Source organism: Leopardus geoffroyi, chromosome A1, assembly GCF_018350155.1.
Source record: "Leopardus geoffroyi isolate Oge1 chromosome A1, O.geoffroyi_Oge1_pat1.0, whole genome shotgun sequence".
NCBI classification, from domain to species: domain Eukaryota; kingdom Metazoa; phylum Chordata; class Mammalia; order Carnivora; family Felidae; genus Leopardus; species Leopardus geoffroyi.
This window is the reverse complement of record NC_059326.1, coordinates 135,691,505-135,713,041: the sequence shown is the minus strand read 5'-3', so window position 1 is coordinate 135,713,041 and position 21,537 is coordinate 135,691,505. Positions and strand designations below refer to the sequence as shown.

Below are 21,537 nucleotides of genomic sequence, written 5' to 3'. Positions count from 1 at the left end.
ACCCGCCAGATTACTTTAATCCAATTGCTTCCCAAAGCCAATCTTTTATTTTAGCTTTTTATTTGAAAATGATTTCAAATTTAGGAAAGTTGCAAACAAAATTATTACAAAGAACATACATATACCTTTTGCCCAGATTCAAGTACCCTTAACATATTACTTCATTTGCTTTATCATTTATTTTTCTCTCTTTCTATATATATCTCTATGTCTCACTATATATAAAAATTTTCTTCCTGGGGCACCTGGGTGGCTGGCTCAGCTGGTTAAGCCTCTGACTCTTGATTCCGGCCCAGGTCATGATCTCGGGATTTGCAAAATCGACCTTGCTGTCAGCACAGAGCCTTCTTGGGATTCTCTCTTCCTCTCTCTACCCCTCTCCTGCCTGCAGTCTCTCTCTCTCTCTCTCTCTCTGTCTCAAAATTAATAAACTCTATGAAAAATTCGTTTCTTCCTGAAACATTGGATGGTAAGTTATACATACTTACGGCCCTTTATCCCTTAATTCTTTGGTGTGCATTTCCTAAGAAAAAAGGATATTCTCATATATAACCACAATACAGTTATCAATTTCATAAGTATACTGTTTTTAATGTTTATTTTTAGAGAGAGAGTGCACATGTGCATGCACATGAGCAGGTGAAGAGCGCAGAGAGAGGGAGAGAGAGAATCCCAAGCAGGCTCAGAGCTATCAGCACAAGGCCTATCTCAAGGCTCAATCTCATGAACCTGAGATCATGAACTGAGCCAAAATCAAGTGTCAGCAGCTTAATCAACTGAGGTGCCCCATAAGTTTACTTTATTACAATATTAAATGCAACCTAGTTTATATTCCAGATTTGTCAGTTGATCTAATAATGTCACTTACAGCATCTTTCCTCCTCCAGTAGAGGATGCAGTCTAGAGCCAGATGTTGCATTTAGCTTCCTTTTATCTGGAACAGTTCCCATAGCTTTTCCTACAATGCATAGGACAGCTCCCACCCTCCCAAACACATACACAAATAATTATCCAGCCCAAAATGTCAATAGTCTGGTAGAGCCAGAGTTGAGAAATCTTGCCAACTATGTACATACCTATAGACTCATTCAATATGCTAGTTTTGTTTGTTTGTTTGTTTGTTTTGCTTAATTAGCATTAAGTACCATGGATCACCTCCTTTCTTTACAATATTTAAAAATGTGTGTGTCTTTCTCCTAAGTGAACTAACTATACAGTGTGAAGTCAATGAACTCAATGTTCTCTCCTCTGGCCAATAGGGCTGACTACATACCAGGCCCTGTTCTAAGTGCTAGGAATACATCTCTGAACAAAACAGCGAAGATCCTCATTCTCACAAACCTTATATTCCAGTAAGAGGGAGATAGAAAGAGAAAGAGAGAGAGACAGAGAGAGAGAGAGGGAGAGAGAGAGAGAACAGGTAAATAAGTAAACAAAGTGAAAAAAAGAAAAGTCAGATACTACTAAGTGCTAGGCAGAGAATGAAAAGAAAGTGATATAAATAGAGTAACTTGGTAGCTACCTTGGACTTGGTAGTCAGGGATGGTCTGAGAAGGTGACATAATTCCTAGGTTAAGGTGAGGTTTAAATGACAAGAAGGAGAACATTCCAGATAGAGGAAATAGCCTTTTAAATACCCAGGGATAGCAATGAATTTGTCATATTCAGAAAAGTGTGTAGCTAGAGTATGGGGGATAGAGTGAAAATGAGATTGAAGAAATTAGAAAGAATAAAATTACACAAGTCTTTGTAAAGCAAGGTAAAGAGTCTGGGCTATGTAAATGCAGTGCAAGCTTTTGGAGGGTTTCAAGCCAAACTGTGGCATAATCCATCTTTCAAAAAGATTACCTTAGTTACTGTGGAGATAATGTATGTAGGTGGGGAGGAGGAGGGAAACAGGAGGAAGGAAAAGAACAGCCAGAGGATCCATTAAGAAACTATTGTAGGAGGGGCGCTTGGGTGGCTAAGTCAGATAAGCATGCGACTCTTGATCTCAGGGTCGTGAGTTCGAGCCCAGTATTGGGCTCTGGGCTGGCAGCTCAGAGCCTGGAGCTTGGAGCCTGGAGCCTGCTTTGGATTCTGTGTCTCCCTCTCTTTCTGACCCTCCGCCACTTGCACTCTGTCTCCCTCTCAAAAATAAAAATAAAACATTAAAAAAATCTATTAAAAAAAAAAAAAGACTATTGCTGGGTCTTGATGATTTACATACTTGGGAGTGAGAGAAAATGGAGTCAAGGGTAATTCCCAGGGGCGCCTGGCTGGCTCAGTCAGATAAGCATGTGACTCTTGATCTCAGGGTCTTGAGTTCAAGCCCCACATTGGATGTAGAGATTACTTAATGAATAAAACTTTAAATAATAATAAGTAAAGTGTAACTCCCAGGTTTTGACCTGAGTAACTGAAACAGAAAGACCAAGAGATGAGCAGCTTTTAATGGGTAGCAGGTTGTGAGTAGGAGATCAAGAATTCTGCTACATTTGGAATGCTTAAAGGTATGGGGGAGGAGAGGCCCACTAGGCAGAGCCCAGGGAGGGAGCTTAAGTCTTCTTTGGCTGTAAATGGTATTTAAATCCTAACACAGAGGAGGTCATCCAGAGAAGGAATGTAAAGAAGCCTAGATGCCAAGAGCAAGCCCTGGGGCACTCCATATTTAAAATTGAACCAAATGGGAGAAGTCCGTTAAGAAAATTGGGCAATAAGATCAGAGAGGTTGGAGATCAGTGTTGTCTCAGAGGTGTCTCAGAAAACAGAAGGCGATGGTTCACTGAGGGAATAGTGGTTTAACATGACAGACTGAATATACATAGTCTCTGTTTCTCCCTGAAGACAGTGAAACGCATAACTCTCAAGGATAGGTGAGGAGATAATAATGCCAACATTTTGGAAGCAGGAAAGCAAATCAAAAAGTGGTAATGGAAGTACCAGAGAGCCCAAGAAAGTTGAAATCTAAGCTAGTGGTGGGAAACCAAGAAGCAAACTGAATCTTGCTATAGGCCCCGGCAGGTTTCAGGAATGGGGAGTACCAGGAACCTATGAAAATGGTGGTGAGACACTGTTTCAGTGGTGAAACAGAATTAGTTGATTCCCTCCTACACATTTTGAGTGCAGTGAGAGCACAGTGTCTTTCTGGTCCCAGCTGACTGGAAGTTTATGTTTGGAGAGGCTGAACTAAAGGAACTCTGGATTCAGGTGCTGGGCAAGTTGAGAGAGGATGAAGTAAAATTCTCCACACCAAATGGCGAGACCTCCAGTTCCTTTCTTCCACTCAGTCCCCTAAATGCAGGTAGCTGAACTTACACCCTCCAAAATGAGATAAGGCCTTGCCTCTCTGGGGAGTGGACCTGCCCAAGAGAAAAGAAAAATCTCAAAAATACTGATGGGTAGACTACCCAAAGAAATGGCTGGGTCACCCTGAAAGTGATGCTCATTGCTTGACATGCTGGCATGCTGACACAGGGCTTCTAGTCAATTTTAGTGTTTTACTCTTAATCATTAATATACAGGGGCGCCTGAATGGCTCAGTTGGTTAAGCATCCAACTTTGGCTCAGGTCATTATCTCAGGGTTTGTGAGTTCGAGCCCTGCATCAGGCTGTCTGCTGTAAGTACACAGCCTGCTACAGATCCTCTGTCCTCCTCTCTCTCTGTCCCTCCCCCACTCACACACATGTGCAGGTGTGCTCTCCCTCAAAAATAAATAAGCATTTAAAGAACAAACAAACTGGGGAGTCTGGGTGGCTCAGTTCAGTTAAATGTTCGACTTCAGCTCAGGTCATGATCTCACAGCTTGTGGGTTCGAGCCCCACATCGGGCTCTGTGCTGAGAGCGTGAAGCCTGCTTTGAATGCTCTCTCTTTCCCTCTCTCTCTGCCCCTCCTCTGTGCTTTCTCTCTCTCTGAAAAATAAATAAGTATAAAAAAATAAAATAAGAGACAAATAAGCAAACAAAAAAAAACTATTAATAGCCAGCCATTGAGCACCAGACATTTGAGGACATGCTCCAACTTGAAGGAAAGAGACCAAAACAAACAAAAAGAAACTTCAAATGAACAAGCAATTCAAGTAGAAAGCTAAAAAATAAAAAAAAGTTACCACCCATATCATCAGAAAAATAAAAATAATGCATCCACAAGTAAGTTTATAAGACAGCACTGCAAGCTTAAAAATATGACAGCAAAAATTAAAAATGCAATAGGTTTGAAAGAGAAAGTCACAGAAATTTCCCAGGAAAAAAAGGATAAAAAGACAAAGAGATGGACTATAGAAAAGAAAAGAAAATTAGAGGATCATTCCACAAGGTCTAATATACAACTAATAGTTCCAGAAAAATAAACCAGAGAAAATTCACAGAGGATACTGTTAAATAAACAATACAAGAAAACTTCCCAGGACCAAAGAACATAGTTTCATGAATTCACATCTGATCACTCTGCAAAATAAATGAACAAAACACTGATCCCATAACACGCTGTGCTGGCATATAACATTAAGAATAAAGGGAAGAGGGGTGCTGGGTGGCTCAGTTGGTTAAGTGTCCGACTCGACGTCAGCTCAGGTCAGGATCTCACGGTCTGTGAGTTCGAGCCCTGCGTCAGGTTCTGTGCTGACAGCTCAGAGCCTGGAGCCTGAGCAGCTCAGAGCCTGCTTCGGATTCTGTGTCTCCCTCTTTCTCTGCCCCTCCGCTGCTCGGGCTCTGTCGCTCTCTCTCTCAAGAATAAACAAACATTAAAAAAATTTTTTTAAGTTTATTTATTTTTTTTAAGTAATTTCTATGCCCAACATGGGGCTCAAATCCACGACCCTGAGATCAGGAGTCACGCGTTCCTCCGATGAGTCAGACAGGCGCCTCCAAGGCCTAATTTCAGTCCTTGTAGTAACTTTAGTTACTGTGCTGAGTTAAGGGATGCCAAGAAGGCTGAGGCAGATAAAAGGGAATGAAGAGGAAGGGCCAAAGAGGCGTGAGGGAGAATGAGAGAGGGCCTGTGCTAGTCCTGGAAACTGAAGTCAGGCTTCTCTTCTGCAGTCCACTACCGGTGTGATCTGACTTCCTCTGCACAGTAGTCAGTCTTTGTGGAGTGAGTAGTCTAGTAAAGCTGTGTAGCCTGAGGCTCTGAGACTGTGGTTAAGTAACCTGGGGGCTGGTCCAGAGCAGAAGCTTTACAGCACAAGTTACGTCTTGCAATGGTGCCCAGCTGAACTCTACAATCAGCTGTTGGGTAGAGTCAGAGGTGGGGAGTAGATGAAAGGTGCCACTGATCCTGCAAAAACTCTGTGATGCTCCTGAGGAAGCTGAAGCTCAGAGTTTAAGCCGCTTTGTCATGTGGCCAGGATGAGGACAAGTCTAGTTCAAAACCATCGTGAATTCCACTGATTTTTCCTATTAACAATGTATGCCTTCTTCTCCATAAAGGTTTTTCTAATCTCCCAGGAGAGTTTTCTTTCTCTTCTGAACTCAGAGCGATATTTCCTTCGTCTTTTTCCCAATATCAATCTCTTCTTTCTCATATATATGTATATATATAGTATATATACATTATATATACATATATATGCATATATATGTATATATAATGTATATACACATGTATATATACATACATATATATATAGATATATATGTATATATAATATATATACATATATATCTATATATATATGTATGTATATATATATAAAACACAGAACATCAAGCAGGAGCTGCACTGTCAGTGCAGAGCCTGACTTGGGGCTTGAACTCACGAGCGCAGAAATCATGACTTGAGCCGAAACCAAGAGTCAATGCTTAATCGACTGAGTCACCCAGACACCCCTCATTCACTTATTTTTATATGCTCAGTAACTATTGCTTTACTGTAAGGACAGAGGCCCTATCAGACCTCTTTGCGTCATCCACTCTGCTTTATACATATTAGGCTATTAATGCATCTTTTATCTAAATAGGTAGGTGCCTTTAACAAAAAAGTTCCCGTACATTAATTTAGAACAATTGCCTTGGGGCACCTGAGTGGCTCAGTTGGTTAAGTGACAGACTTTGGCTCAGGTCATGATGGCTCGTGAGTGCGAGCCCTGCATTGGGTTCTGTGCTGACAGCTCAGAGTCTGGAGTCTGGGAGTTCCGATTCTGGGTCTCTGCCTCTCTCTGCTCCCTTCCCCCCCTCCTCTTCCCCACTCCCTGATCCTGCCCCCATCTGCTCACGATCAAGCTTCTCTCTCTCTCAAAAATATACATTAAAAAAATTATATAAAAAAATAGAACTATTGTCTTCGGGCGCCTGGGTGTCTCAGTAGGTTAAGCATTCAGCTCTTGATTTGGGCTCAGGTCATGATCTCAGGGTTTGAATTTGAGCCCCGGGTCAGGCTCTGTGCCGGCAGTGTGGATCTCCTTGGGATCCTCCCTCTCCCTCTCTCTGTGCCCCTTCCCTGCTTTCACTCTCTCTCTCCCAAAGTAAATAAATAAACCTTAAAAGAAAATAAAAAATAAATAGAACTATTGCCTTAATTTCATAGGAATGAAAGGGATAATCTTATGTTCACTGGATCCAAACCCCATCATTTTACATCTGAGAACAAGTGACCAGCCCTTAGATCACAGCTGTGGTGATTCCTAGGCCAGTGTCCAGCCCACTGTATCAACTTGCAGCCTTTCAGATTAGGCATTCCTATCTTGCTTCTATGGAAAATCAAAGCAAACCCAAATGGGACACTCCACTTGAAAAGTATGTATCATTTAGCTAACGTTTTTCACAGGGCTAGACAATAACGCCCCCATAGGATTACCTAGAGGTCTATGGTTAACTTGTACTCTGGTATTCAAGTACCCTCAGCGCCCTCCTCTTAAACCTTCTAATCACAGGCCTAAGAATTTCATATGCGAAAGCCATGATTATGCAAAACTGAAATACTAATGGGTTTATGCAGTTCACTCTGATGGAATTAAGCCCCTTGCCGTCTTATTTCCACCAGTTCTTTGGATTTGTCAAATGCCACCTCCTTCAGCTAAAAGTGACCTCTCCATACTGAATTTTACCACTCCCTTATGGCACCAAATCTCTCCAAATCTTGAATTATAGTTATTTTCATCTTATCTTCTCTGCTGTAACGAGTGTGTTGAAGAAAGGGTTTGTGTCTGATTTTTTTTTTTTTTTTTTTTACTTTAAATGGCAAACTTACAAATATGAGGCAATGAACATGTCACATAGTTCAAATCACCATCCTCTCTCACTGGGGCTTGGGCAAAAGCCTTCTAACTCTCCTCAAGGTTGCACTGTCACTCTCCCACGCTGATCCTCTTGAAACCTATCAGCTCAGTAAGTCCCTTCCTCCAAGCCCTCTACAGGCTTTCCATGTCCTGACCACACCACCTGCCTGATTTGCTTTCACACTGGTTTTCCTGCCCTTCTTCTAGCATGTTAAGCACCTCCTGCCCCAGATGCCTTGCATTTGATGCTCAGTCTAGAACACTGGCTATGGATAGAATAGTCTAGAATTCTAGATATTGTTTGCCTCCTTACTTAAATCAGGTTCTCAGGTTTTCTTCCACGGAGATCCTCTTTGGCCATTCTCCAGCACCATGTTACTCTCTATCCTTGTGTTGTGCTCCAGTGGAGTGTTAGTCCTGAAACCGGAGTGCCTGGTTTGAAAAGTCGACTTTACCACTTACTAGGTGTATGACTTGGGGCAAGCTAAATTAACCTTTTCCTGCCTTAGTTTCCTCATCAAGAAAGTGGGGGTAATTCTGTATTTGTTGCTTGGAACATTGCCCATCTGATACACGATAAGGGGCCAATAAGTTGCTTTTCTCAACTATCACAAACTATTTTTCACATATTAGTCTGTCTCCTCGATTAGAAAGTCAGCTCCATTAGGGCAGGACTTTGTTTCACTTATGACTTTATCCCTATAGCCATGTCTTGGTAAGAAGGACTCCCACAAATTCTTGTTGAGTATGAATGAATTTACTGAATGTCTAAAAAGCCATAAACCATTGAATTTATTATTTTCTTATGTTTCCCGTAACTAGGTGAGTATTAACATTGATAGATCTGTGTACTATACTTTGTTGCAGGGGGAAATCTCCTTGGTCTTTAAATTCAAGTGGAAAATGGCAATAAAGTGGAACAAAATGTACCTGAAAAAATCTTCTCCACCAGCCTGCATTATTGAACTAGATCAGTTAAAGCAAACTTAGTATATGATAACACCAGAGTATGAGGAGAAAAAAAAATGCAGAGATGATTATGTAAACTGTTTATACAGTGCCTAGCATATAGTAGCTTCTAAATGAATACTCAGCAAATTATAGGTACACTTACAAAAGTGCAATAATATATGTTATAATTAAAGGATTTTGCCAATTATATACACCTATGTTAGATCTAGATATAGAACATTTCCATTACTTCAAAAAGATGCCCCTTGCCCCTTTTTCAATAAATTCCGTCTCCCCAAGCCAACCATGTGGTAGGCAGAATGAGCCACTTCCCTTTAAGATGTCCTTGCTGGGGCACCTGAGTGGCTCAGTTGGTTAAGTGTCTGACTCTTGGTTTCAGCTCAGGTCAGGATCTCATGGTTGTGAGATCCAGCCTGGCGTTGGGCTCTGTGCTGGGCATGGAGCCTGCTTAAGATTCTCTCTCTCCGTTTTCCTCTGCCCCTCCTTTGCTCATGCTCCCTTGCTCTCTCTCAAAATAAATAAATAAATAAATAAATAAATAAATAAATAAATAAATAAGTAAATAAGTCAATAAATAAATAAATAATTAAATAAAAAATTAAAGAAACTTCTTTGCCCTAATGCCTACAACCTAAGAATATGAACATACCTTTGAATATGTTTCATGGATGGGCCTGGTGTAACCACATGAGTCCTTAGAAGAGAAAGGCAGAAAAATAGGTCAGAGAAAGATACAACAGTAGGAGAGGAAACGAGAGATTTGAGGTGAGGAGCATATGACCCATGGTACTGGGTTTGGAGGTGGAGGAAGCCAAGGAATGCAGGTGGCCTCTAGAAGCTGGGATACCAACAAAGAAACAGGGACCTCAGTCCTACAACTACAAGCACTGAATTCAGTCAACAATCTGAATGAGCAAGGAAATAGATTCTCCCAGATGCTCTTGGATTTCATATACAGGTAATCATAAAGTAAGAACTCTTTTGAACCTGGCTTCTTTCACTTGACATGTTTTTGAGATTTACCTACATTTTTAGAACAGTAATTTTTTTTTAACTGCTCAGTACTGTTCTACTATGAAGACACCTCAGTTTATTTATCCATCTTCTTGTTGACAGCTATTTGGGTTGTTTCCGGTATTTGGATATCATGACTAGGTACATTCTTATACAAGTCTTTTTGTGGACACAACTTTCCATTTCTCGGGTAAATTGGGTAAATACCCAGGAACAGAATTGCTGGGTCACAGGGGAGATATATGTTTAACTTTAAAAGAAATTGGCAAACAGTTCTCCAAAGTGGCTGCATGTTTCATGTTCCCTCCCACTTGCTTCGAGTGAGCTCACTGAACTGAGCACTTAAAATCTGTGTATTTCATTGTGTACCTAAGTGTACCTCAACAAATATATCAGAAAAGAAAAACATGTAACAGAACACTGTATTTGTATATGCAGACAATATAATATTATCCGTCTCAGAAATGGTACTGTGGATACAAGGAACAAGTAAGTCATAGAATAAATTTGATTAAAAAAATACAACTTTACCATTTTAATTTTATTATACATTATTTACTAGAAAATTTTCCTTCTGAAAGGTCACTCTGAAAAATGAACACTAGTGGTTTTATAATCGAATTCAGTTTAGCATCTATATATAATCTCTGCATATTTAACTTGCACATGAATTAGGGCTATAAGAAATGTTTGCCCCCAAATTCTTAAATTTTTAAGAATTTTATTGTCTTAAAATTCTTTTTTTTAACTGTTAGAATTCTTATTAGGTGAGATTTATTTATTTGTTTGTTTACTTATAATATCTATGCCCAACATGGGGCTCAAATTCACCACCCTGAGATCAAGAGTCACATGCCCTACAAACTGAGCCAGCCAGGCACCCCTGGTCTTAAAATATTTTAAGACCTCTAACATTGCTGATGGAAGGGTAAGCTGTTACAATCTCTATGGAGTACAATTTAGTAATATTTTTCACATTTATTCAAGCTCTAAACCCTTTGACTTTGAACTCCTGCATGTTGGAATACATTCTACATATTTACTTGCTCATATGCACAATATTCATGCAAAGCTACTCATATCAGCAGTCTGTAATAGCAAAACATTTGAACCAATCTAAAAAAATGCAGGGTTGCTAAATCACAGGGTTGCTACACAGCTGAGGAAAAAAGTGGGGATGCTACTTAATGTTTCAAGTATGGAATAATTTCTAAGGGAAAAATAATACATACATATATTTGCACATTCATAAGGTATTTGGAAGGATATACTAGAAACTGAAAAGTGGTAATTTCTTTTTTTTTTTTTTTAATATTTATTTATTTTTGAGAGAGCAAGAGAGCAAGCCAGCCAGGGAGGGGAAGAGAAGGAGGGAGACAGAATCCTAAGCAGGCTCTGCATCTCTGGGCTGTCAGCACAGATCCCAGCGCGGGGCTTGAACTCATGAACTGTGAGATCATGACCTGAGCCAAAACCAAGAGTCAGACACTTAACCAACTGTGTCACCCAGGTGCCCCAAGTGTGGTAATTTCTAGAGAGGAGGGAGAGCTGTGTATCTGAGTGACAGGTGTGAAGCTTTTTGCCATTCACTCTTTAATTTTGAACAATGTGACCATTAACTAGTAAAAACAAACGTCTCTGCATTAAAATTTTAGGGGAGAATGATAATCTAAATTTAAAGTAAAACGAATCCTATGTTACAGATATTTAATTATATATAGCTTCATTATTCTATTATGATTAGAAAAATGTAAAGTTTGTTAATTTTTTAAATTATTTTTTTAAATGTTTTATTTTTATTTTTAAGAAACAGAGAGTGAGCAGGGAGATAAGCAGACAGAGAATCTCAAGTGGGCTCTGTGCTTAAAGCAGAGAGCCTGATGCAGGGCTTGAACTCTCATACGACAAGATCATGACCTGAGCTGAAGTCAGATACCACCCAGGCGCCCCAATAGTTTTATCAATTATTATGTAAAAGGAACAATAAATCTATACTATAACAGATGCAAAGTTAATTCTAAGTGGAAATCATGAGCTCCCAAGTTGGTAATAAGGGAAAAACAATGCTTGGAATAAAGGGAAGGGGGAAAAAATTAGTAGGTGTGGTAAACAACCATAACCATTCTTCTTGGTGCAAATGAACTGTTACAGGCTACTGTTTGGGGTATTATTTTGAACTTATTCATACATTTAACATGTAGTTAATCTCTTGGAATGCTGATTTTAATAGAAAAAAACAGACAAATTGAAAGCTACCTTTAAAGGCAGATTTAAAATAGTAAGAAAACCTCAACTTTATTTAGCCCTTTTCAACTTTCAATTCATTAAGAAAATTTTTTCCTTACATTATTTGTTCATACATTATTCCTTTTGCTCCTCATAACCCTACGATTCTGAAATTTTATTCTGACTTTACGTATAAGGAAAAAAAAGATACTCAGAGAAGCTAATTTACCTCAAATCACATGGTTTTGTATGAGCTAGACCTAGTACCCTCGTGTTCTTAACACTGGTGCTGCTTTCCATCTGCAATCCTTTAACCTTCAGCCCCTGCCCTCTCTCTCACCTTATCTCTCATCACGGTAATTTAACTTTCCTGCTGTTTATATGCCTCCAAAGGGAAATGACAATTTTGATAATGGTGCAATATTTATTGTACCTATCTATTTAAAAATTTTTTTTAACAAACCAAAATTGCATTAAAACATCAATATGCGATTATTTTCCCACCACTCAAAAATTTTAATATGTATTGAAGATTCTGGACCAGAAAATGTGTAAAGATAAGACAAAGAATATCAAAATAACTTATAACAAATTTCTAAAACCTCTCACATATTAAAATTGGTAAGATAAAAATATGATTTACAATACATGTTTGCCATTATGGTATAGATAAGAAAATAGTAACCATACTAAAATTAATTCATCCTACTTATCAAAATTCCTATTATAAGAATGAAAATATTCACCTGTTTATAAATAGGTATTCAAAAGTGTCTTTTGAACAACATTCTTTGGTGTTCATAAAACGGCATATATTATAATATATTTATCATACAGTCTTTTCAGACTATAAATTCATTTTAAACTGGAAATGAAAAAATATAAATTAGATATTGCTATAGAAAATAGTTACAGGGTAAGTATTTTGATGTCATGGTGCCCAAATACTTATGGACAAGATTTACCTACTAAACTTTAAAATAACTACCTTTTCTTTGATATTTCTTATAGAGCTACATGTTCCAGAACTTAAAAAAAAAATTACGTTAGTCTAAAGGCAGAAAATTCAAACATGAATTGACAATTATCTATGATTCTCTCAACTGGCTATTCCACAAAATATGGAGCTAACTGAATAGATGAAAACCCTAGCACTGCGTGGATACCAGCTTGATAAGCAACTTGGAATGGCAGATGCATTACAAGAAATGGAACATTCTACTACAGAGGAAGAAGACAAGTGATCGAATAATATGCACACAACTTGGTAAAATTCTTTACCCTAATAAAGTAATTATTCATTTGCAAATATTACCAAAAGTAAAAAAAATTTATTTTACAGAGTGGTTGGTTTTCAATACATCAATAATGTTTTAATTCCCTATTCTCATTTCAGCTTGTCTCATTTCAGTGGTTGGTTTCTCCTAAATAATTTAGTTTACATTTAAAGTGGCAATACAGCTTTTACGTAATGGATTTAAGTTATAATTAGAAACCAGTTTTATATACAGAAAATCCATAAATATAGAACTTTTATTCCTATTTTATCCTAGGGCTATGCAAAAAATTGACTAAAAATTTTTCATTTGGGTCTTTGTAATAAACATGTAAATACATTATTTACAATGGAGATGTTTTCTGACAGAAAGTAAACACACAGAAGTAATTTTGGTCTTCACCAGAATCCATCATTATATGTTCATTTTCGAAGATGATGTGACACATCATGTTCAAATTTTAAGATTCTCATTATACACGTAATTCAAGTAATTATTTTACTTGTACAATTAATGCTCCATTCTGTATTTAAATTTCCTTTATGAAAGATTCCTTGATCCAATAGTAGGGAACTTTAGAATTTGTCTCAAATACAGCAAAATGTTTCTGTACAATTATGTGCAATTTTCTTCCTTCTGGCAATATTATAAATACCGAGCAATTTAATCTTCATTGTCCATACCCCAGAGGTAATCCTTGAGTTATCTCACATGATGTAAGTACCATCTTTGTAGTATTTCATGGACTCCATTTGTTTGGTCATAGCTAGAACATCATGAAATCCAGTACTTAGGCCAGACATATGTTGAAAGTATGCCTCTTTTTCCACTTGAATTGTTAAATTGTTTACTCCAGCATCTTTAAGTATTCCTGTAACCTGTTATAAAAACCCATACATTTTAAAGCATTTAGATTAGTGCATTTAGTACATATGTCTCAAATAACTGATTGGACATTTTTTTCATAGCCACAGATAGTCAAAGATAATCCCCGGGGCACCTGGGTGGCTCAGTAGGTTGAGTATCTGATTTTGGCTCAGGTCATAATCTCACAGCTCGTGAGTTTGAGCCCTACATCAGGCTCTGTGATGACAGCTCAGAGTCTGGAGCCTGCTTCATATTCTGTCTCTGTCTCTCTCTCTGCCCCTCCCCTGCCCATGCTCTCTCTCAAATATAAATAAACATTAAAAAAAAAAAAAAAAGATAATCCTCAAAGTAATGTTTATTATTTACTTGGTAAAATGTTAAATATAATCTTTTAGAAGACCTGTAAATTACTGACCTGACATTCCAATTTGAAAAGAAAAACAGCTTTTGTTTCCAATTTGGTATGTTTAGAAAAGGGATATTAAAATTATTTTGATTCTTACCTCCAACCATAGCATATACCTTGCCAACTTTATTGTGATTATTATTAATCTAGAGCTATATTTATAATAATTAATTTCTAGATAACCTATTGGGAACCAAGGTGGATCACAAGTGATATTTTAACATTACCTTAAGCTTGTGCTCTAAATACTAAAACTTAATTTTTACCATTTTTGGGCAGAAAACAAATCTAGATGTAAAAAATAAGGTATATTATCTTTAGACAGCCAAAAGATTGATGTTTTTGAACAGTCAAATGATTACTGAACTGTGTAATTTATGATGTGTGCAAATTTATGCATAAATTAACTCAACTGAAATTACTTTAAAAAGAAAAGCTGATCACCTGCTGTACTATTCTTTGCTCCAGCACATCAGATGCCACCTGTATATGAACTGTTCCTGCCACAACACTGGCTGAATGACGCCAAAAATGAGGGTCTCGGTATGATATTAATCCTTCAATTTTCTGTATCTGTAAGATAAAAAAAGAGGTGATATAAATGGACATAAAGCCTTATTTATTTAACACAAAGCAATCTTTTTGTTCCAGGAACCAGATGATTAAGTGTCTGACTCTCGATTTCGGCTCACGTCATGATCTCAAGGTTCGTGGGATCGATCCCCACATCAGGCTCTGTGCTGACAAGTGTGGAGCCTGCTTGGGATCCTCTCTCTCCCTCTCTTAAGAAGAAAAAAAAGATAATAAGGAGAGCAAGGAAGTGAGAAAGGAAAGGGACAACTCGCTTGAAGTAAAATATTTCCAACAGAGTGATGCCAAGGAAGACAGCTCTGAATGGGAAGTGAATAATAGTTGCACACCCATTTTCCCTTCTTGAAGAGGTACTCTACCGATGCTAAACTTTGGGATACATTCAATGGACTAAATGGTTTCCTCATGTTGACACATACATTCACATATTATTTAGTATAGAAACACGTTCAAAGGATATCCTTTATGCTTAGTAATGGAGAACTGGTTAAAAACAGACAACACATATAATGTAATAGGACACTGTCATCAAAAATGTATTAAAGGTATTTATCAATATGACATAATTAAATGGGGAAAAATTTACAAAGTAGCACAAAATAGTTTTTTGCCATGTTCAAAATACCTAAAATATAGAAAAACAATTTTTAAAAGTGCTTCTTTCCAGGGGCACCTGGCTGGCTCAGTTGGTAGAGCATGCAACTCTTTTCTTTTTTCTTTTTAAATGTTTTTTATTTTATTTTTAGAGAGAGTGAGAGACAGAGCGTGAACAGGGGAGGGACAGAGAGAGAAGGAGACACACAATCAGAAGCAGGCTCCAGGCTCTGACCTGTCAGCACAGAGCCTGACGTGGGGCTCGAACTCACAAACCGTGAGATCATGATCTGAGCTGAAGTCGGACACTTAATCACCTGAGCCACCCAGGTGCCCCTCTTTTTTTTTTTTTAAATATATTTTTTTAATTTACTTATTTTGAGAGAGACAGAGACAGCACAAATGGGGAGGGGCAGAGAGAGAGAGAGAGAGAGAGAGAGAGAGAGAGAGAGAGAGAGAACCCAAGCAGGCTCTGTGCTGTCAGCTTAGAATCCGATGTGGGGCTCGAACTCCTGAAACGTGAGATCATGACCTGAGCTGAAACCAAGAGTTGGACGTTTAACCAACTGAGCCACCCAGGCACCCCTAGAGCATGCAACTCTTGATCATGAGTTTGAGCTCCACATTGGTGGCAGAGATTACTAAAATAAAATTAAAATAAAATAAAATAAAATAAAATAAAATAAAATAAAATATAAAGAGGTTTCTTTCTAGGTGGTAGAATTATATGTGATTTTGTGTGTGTGTGCTTTTCTGTATTTTGAAGTTTTCCTTTTCCCATAATGGACATACATTATTTTTGAAATAAAACTTTTTTTCACTTATAGAAAAATGTAGTATTCACTAATAACAAGAAGGTGAGGGAACTACTAATTTTATTTATGAAAACAGTGGGTTAAGATGCTATTCCTTTAATATTCAAGATGCCAACTTTTCATCAGCAGATCCTGATTTAATGTGATATGGCAAGGGTGCCTGGTTGGCTCAGTTGGTAGAGCATGTGACTCTTATCTTGAGTGAGTTTGAGCCCCACAATGGGTGAGGCTTACTTTAAAAGAAAATATGACATGGCAAACCACAAGCTGAAAAAAATTTCTTTTGTATTTGTTTTTTCTGTGAATTGCTGATTTATATTCTAGTCCATTTTCTTACAAGACTTTCTTTTTTAAACAGATTTGTTTTATAAAAATATTTTTTTTATTTTAAGAGAGAGAGAGAGAATGAGAATGAGAGGGGTAAGGGCAGAGAGAGGGAGACACAGAATCTGAAGCAGGCTCTAGGCTCTGAGCTGTCAGCACAGAACCTGATATGGAACTCAAACTCACGAACTGTGAGATCATGACCTGAGCTGAAGCTGGAGCTCAACCCACTGAGCCACCCAGGCGCCTCAAGACTCTCTTGATTTTTTTTTTTTTAATTTTTAATTTTTTAGTGTTTATTTATTTTTTGAGAGAGACAGAATGTGAGTAGGGGAGGGGCAGAGAGAGAGGGAGTCATAGAATCTGAAGCAGGCTCCAGGCTCCAAGCTGAATGTAGGACTTGAACCCATAAGCTGTGAGATCATGACCTGAGCTGAAGTCAGCCGCCCAACCAACTGAGCCACCCAGGCGCCCCAAGACTCTCTTAATTTAAAAAATTATGCACAGTAAGTCTCTGGTTGCTTATATGTGCTGCAAATATTTTTCTCTTGTCTGCCTTCTGTATTTCTTATTTGTTAATGGAGTCTTTTGCCAATCAACAATTTTTAACTGCTCCAATCTATAGATTTTTTTCTGTCCTTTTTTGGCTTCTGGTTTCAATTTGAGCTTATTAAAAAGGCTTTCTCTACCTCTGTAGCTCTGAAAGTATTCTTCTATTTTATTTTAGTACCTTCACTATTTTTTATCTTTTACATATCCAGTACATTGGAAATACATTTTGATATTTGGTGGTAAAGAGATACAGCTTTTTATATTCCACTAAGTAGAAATATTAATTAGGTCCGCCCTTTCTCCCCACTGATCTAAAATGCCAAGCTTTGCTACATACTGAATTCCATAAATTCCTGGGTCTGTTTCTGGACCACCAATTTAAAAAAAATTGATTTATGTGTTTACTGTTGTGCAAAAACAAAACTATTATTTGTGTTGGATTATTCCGTAACTTTATAATCACCAAACAGCATCCTATTAGTTAATTCTGTAATTTATGGGTTTTTTTTTTTTGTTATTCTCAAGCATTAACTCTTCCAAATAAGCTTCCAAGTAATACTGGATAACAAAATAAAACAAACAAAAGGAAAAAAACCCAAAAATCCCAAGGAAAGGCAACTGCACTGAGATTTAAATAAAAGAAATACAACATCTTTACAATACTGTTTCCCATCCAAGAAAAATGTCTCCATTTATTCAGTACTTATTATTATGTCCTTTAAATAAGACTGTATTTTCTTCATATTTTTCACATTCCTAGTTGGGTCAACTTACTCAATTTCAAATGCTATTTTAAAAGGAAAAAACAGGGGCACCAGGGTGGCTCAGTCGGTGTTCATTTTCAGCTCAGGTCATGATCTCACCATTTGTGAGTTTGAGCCCCGCATTGGGCTCTCTGCTGTCAGGGCAGACCCCACTTCGAATCCTCTCTCTCCCTCTCTCTGCCCCTCCACCCGTTTGCATGTGTGCACATGCTCTCTCTCAAAAATAAAACAAAACATTAAAAAATAACAATAAAAGGAAAAAATATAGTAAAGAAATTACACACAGTACCTTTTCTAAAGCAACATGTAGTTCTTTTTCACATTCTGGTGGCAATCTCAAAAGTAGAACCTGACAGGCATCTTTAATCAGTGGAACAACACTGAGAAATATTAATACGGCAATAAAAAGAGAACAGAGGGGATCAGCAATAAACCATCCAAACTGCTCTATAAGAACTGTGGATACGATCACACCAATACTGCCAAGCGTGTCTGCCAAAACATGTAGAAATACACCTGCAAGTAAAACACATGAAAACACTAAAAATTAAAGCACATCTAATTTAGTTCTTTTATCCATTTTATAAACAATACTGGGTATCTACTATGTACCAGAAATTCTGCTAGGGGATGGTACTTAAAAAAAAAAAAAACAACAAAAAACAAGGTCACTGCTCTCAAACAATTCACAGACCAGTGGTAAAGGGAAAAATGTAGGCAACGGTAACAGAGAGTGTTAAGTTTTATGATGGTGTGGTTTTCCTAGAAATCACACATGAGCCAAGTTTTGACATTATGCAAATTACTTCTATCAAACCATCAGAATATATAATTTAACACAGTAAGTGATAAAAATTCCCCCATGTATATTTAAAATACAATAAAAATTTCCTGGTTCTTTTGTAGTGAAAGTTCATAATGACACAGTGTTCCCGTTCCAAATAATATTTATGCAAATGTCACAGGAAAAGGACTCTATAATAATCTGTTTAAAAATTGACATTTATGAACCAATGTGAGCATTTTCTACAACAGATGACTTTATTTATTTATTTTTTAACCACAGATTGTTTTACAAAAATAAAGCTGTACCAGAAGCCTAATACTTAATACAAGTAAGACAGTGTCAATTCAGAACATAACTGAAAGGTAGGAGAGTATTTGGCAAGGACTCACCCCTCATGTTAGCATTCATGCCTCTGCCTGCAGATCCGTGGCTGTGACCATGCCCGTGGTCACTGTGTCCATGCATATGGTGGGAATGGCTGTGATCAGATGAATGACAGCTTCCCTGAGAAGCTCCATGGTTATGGTTATGGGCATGGCTAAAGGCACAGATACCAATAAGGTTTACTATCAGCCCTCCAACTGAGACTGGCTAGTAAAAGGAGAAAAGAAAACCTTTAATTTGTAGTTAAAAAAATAAATTTGTTACTTAAAAGTTACTACAGATCTAAATGTTTTTCTGTTTATGGTTTTAAAAGTATTTATGGTAAAACCTCACAAAGTTCAATAAGGAAATTCAGAAATTTTATTTACTTATTAATGTAGTTTTGTTTGGAAATCCAAAATTTTTAAAAATCGGATTTTTGAGTATTTTAGAAAAAACATTTTTAACTTCCAAAAACCAAAGTTTTGGCAAGTAGAAGGATTTGGACTTGCTTTAAGCAAGTGATTAAGAATAATATGCACCTGGTTCATGGTTTATGAATAAATAAATTATGCTAAAGTTTTGTTTTGTTTATTTAAATAGAGTTTGAAAGTACTGTTTAAGTATACACTGTAGTTGAAATCTCATTTATATTACTAGGTAAATTTCAGTTTGTAAGGCAATGATTATAATTTACTAACTAGTAGATTCCAAATACATACAGTCTTACTGTGTCTTAAATACAGTAAAATTTGCCAAAGTAAAAAAAAAAAGTATAATGGAAAAGCAAAGATATAAATGGCATTGTCTGGATTTAATAATGCCACAACAACATCCTAAAGGATACATAAAGTTACTTATCCTTGATTATCCTTACAAAATGATTTTGGGTAATAGTTAAGGGTGTTACTTAATTTATGTACGTCTACAATTTCTCCTTCAGAGAAATTCATTTGATTTATAAAAAGAATATATAAAAATAACGGGTACAGATAATTCTAATCAATTTCCAAAGGATGTAAGAGAAGAGATTTACTTTAGTAATCATATATGGGAACTATGTATTTCTTATTGTGGCTCATTTGTTTGTTAGACTTTAAAATTTTAGTTAGCTTTATGAGCTTGAAGATGGTTACTGAACTTTGAATTAAATCAAATACCGCATAAAGAGATGCCCATCATCTCAACTACTTGTCCTCTAATGATAAATACTTCATTTGTATAGATTTCACCAGAAAAAACAACAACATAGAAAGTATAATCCCCCTTATAATTCTAACCCTGAGTTAGTCACTAAGAGAATAGTGTACACTCTATGCATGTACTAAAATACATACATCAATCCCCTTTTAAACCAATAATAGCATCATGTTATAATACTGCTTTGGAAAATTTTTTTAACTTAGTACAGCTTACAAATATTTTTCATGCCTGTATATATAGATGTGCCTCATTCTTCTTACTGGGCACCTAGTTTTCTATAAACAACATCTTTATTTCATTAGTCTTTTTATTGATTTTTTTGCCATAATGAACAATGGCACAATGAATCATGCACCTTTACACACCTGTGCAAGTATTTCTGTAATAAATATTAAAGGTTAAAGGATGTGAGCATTTAAAATTCAAAATATATTTCCAAACTGTAATCCAAAGCATTTTACTAACATATACTTCCACCAACCAGATTCATAACTACAAGCCAGGTGCTAGAATTTAACACTTAATAATAAACCATTCAGGTCCCCAAGATACTTCACTTACATCTTTAATTGTGGAAGAATGACAAAGGAGTTAACTCAATGTTGCTTAAAAAAAAAAAAAAAACCAAGATACAATGCGAATAGTGAGAAAGGGAAATCTAAGAAACTGAGGAAGGAAGACAGGAGTTAAGGGAAAATCTCTCACTTGAGACACACAAGCAAAGTCTTGAGGAAGGTGGAAAGGCAGATGTGAGGGAAGGGCATGCCAGCTTCAAGAAACAGCACATATAAATGTATGGCAATACAGGGAGAACATTAAAAATTTCTAACAGTAAATAATCTATAAGATAAAGCCTTTAAAATGATAGTATTTTTTTGATTCGCTAACATTCTGCAAATTTCCTCAGGTATTTAAAAGCACATCTTGGGGCACCTGGGTGACTCGCAAGTGTTGAACTTTTGATTTTGGCTCAGGTCATATGTCGCGGTTTGTGAGATCAAGCCGCACGTCGGGCTCTGCTCTGACAGCTAGAGCCTGCTTGCAATTTTCTCTCTTCCTTTCTCTCTGCCCCTCCCCCATCCATGCTTGCTCCCTTTCAAAATAAATAAACATTAAAAAAAAAATAAAATAAAAGCACATCTTCACACAAAAACACTGGATAAGTCAGAAAGATATCTGTTATGTATTAGAATGTCATCTAATATTCTGACTGCTAAAATATGAGAGAAAAGGATTAATTTCTAAGAGTCAGCAGTGTAAATGTAAATACAGGGTCAAGAGCTTATGTTAATTTAAATTATAAAAATAAAGTAAAACCTTCCTACATCAATAATTACAGGTAGTTAAACTTTAGCATGGAGAAAGCTAAAGGGGTTATGAGTAGAAAATCAAACAGGAAAAAAAGAGACTTACTGTTAACATGTGTGTGTCTAATTCCGGAGGATCAATTAATCTAGCCACTGACTCCATAAACACAAAAAAAGCTATTACCATTAGAAAAAGTCCATTAATAAATCCAGAGAGAATTTCTATTCGGCCATACCTAGAAATGTAAAAAATATTTTTAGAAAGGGAAATGACACATATT

The 21,537-nt window shown here is 36.9% G+C and overlaps 1 protein-coding gene across 1 annotated transcript in view; it reads right to left on the bottom strand.

Moving 5' to 3' along the window:
* Positions 1–12,717: 12,717 nt before the first annotated feature.
* SLC30A5 (solute carrier family 30 member 5) overlaps positions 12,718–21,537 on the bottom strand; it is a 35,206-nt gene continuing 26,386 nt past the window's right edge. Inside the window, exons 12-16 of the mRNA XM_045446080.1 lie at positions 21,363–21,492; positions 18,773–18,974; positions 17,886–18,112; positions 14,401–14,529; positions 12,718–13,561 (exon numbers count right to left, since the gene is read on the bottom strand). Of these exons, the coding sequence (XP_045302036.1) occupies positions 13,391–13,561; positions 14,401–14,529; positions 17,886–18,112; positions 18,773–18,974; positions 21,363–21,492 (859 nt within the window). The 3' untranslated portion in view covers positions 12,718–13,390. The remainder of the gene's footprint in view (positions 13,562–14,400; positions 14,530–17,885; positions 18,113–18,772; positions 18,975–21,362; positions 21,493–21,537) is intronic.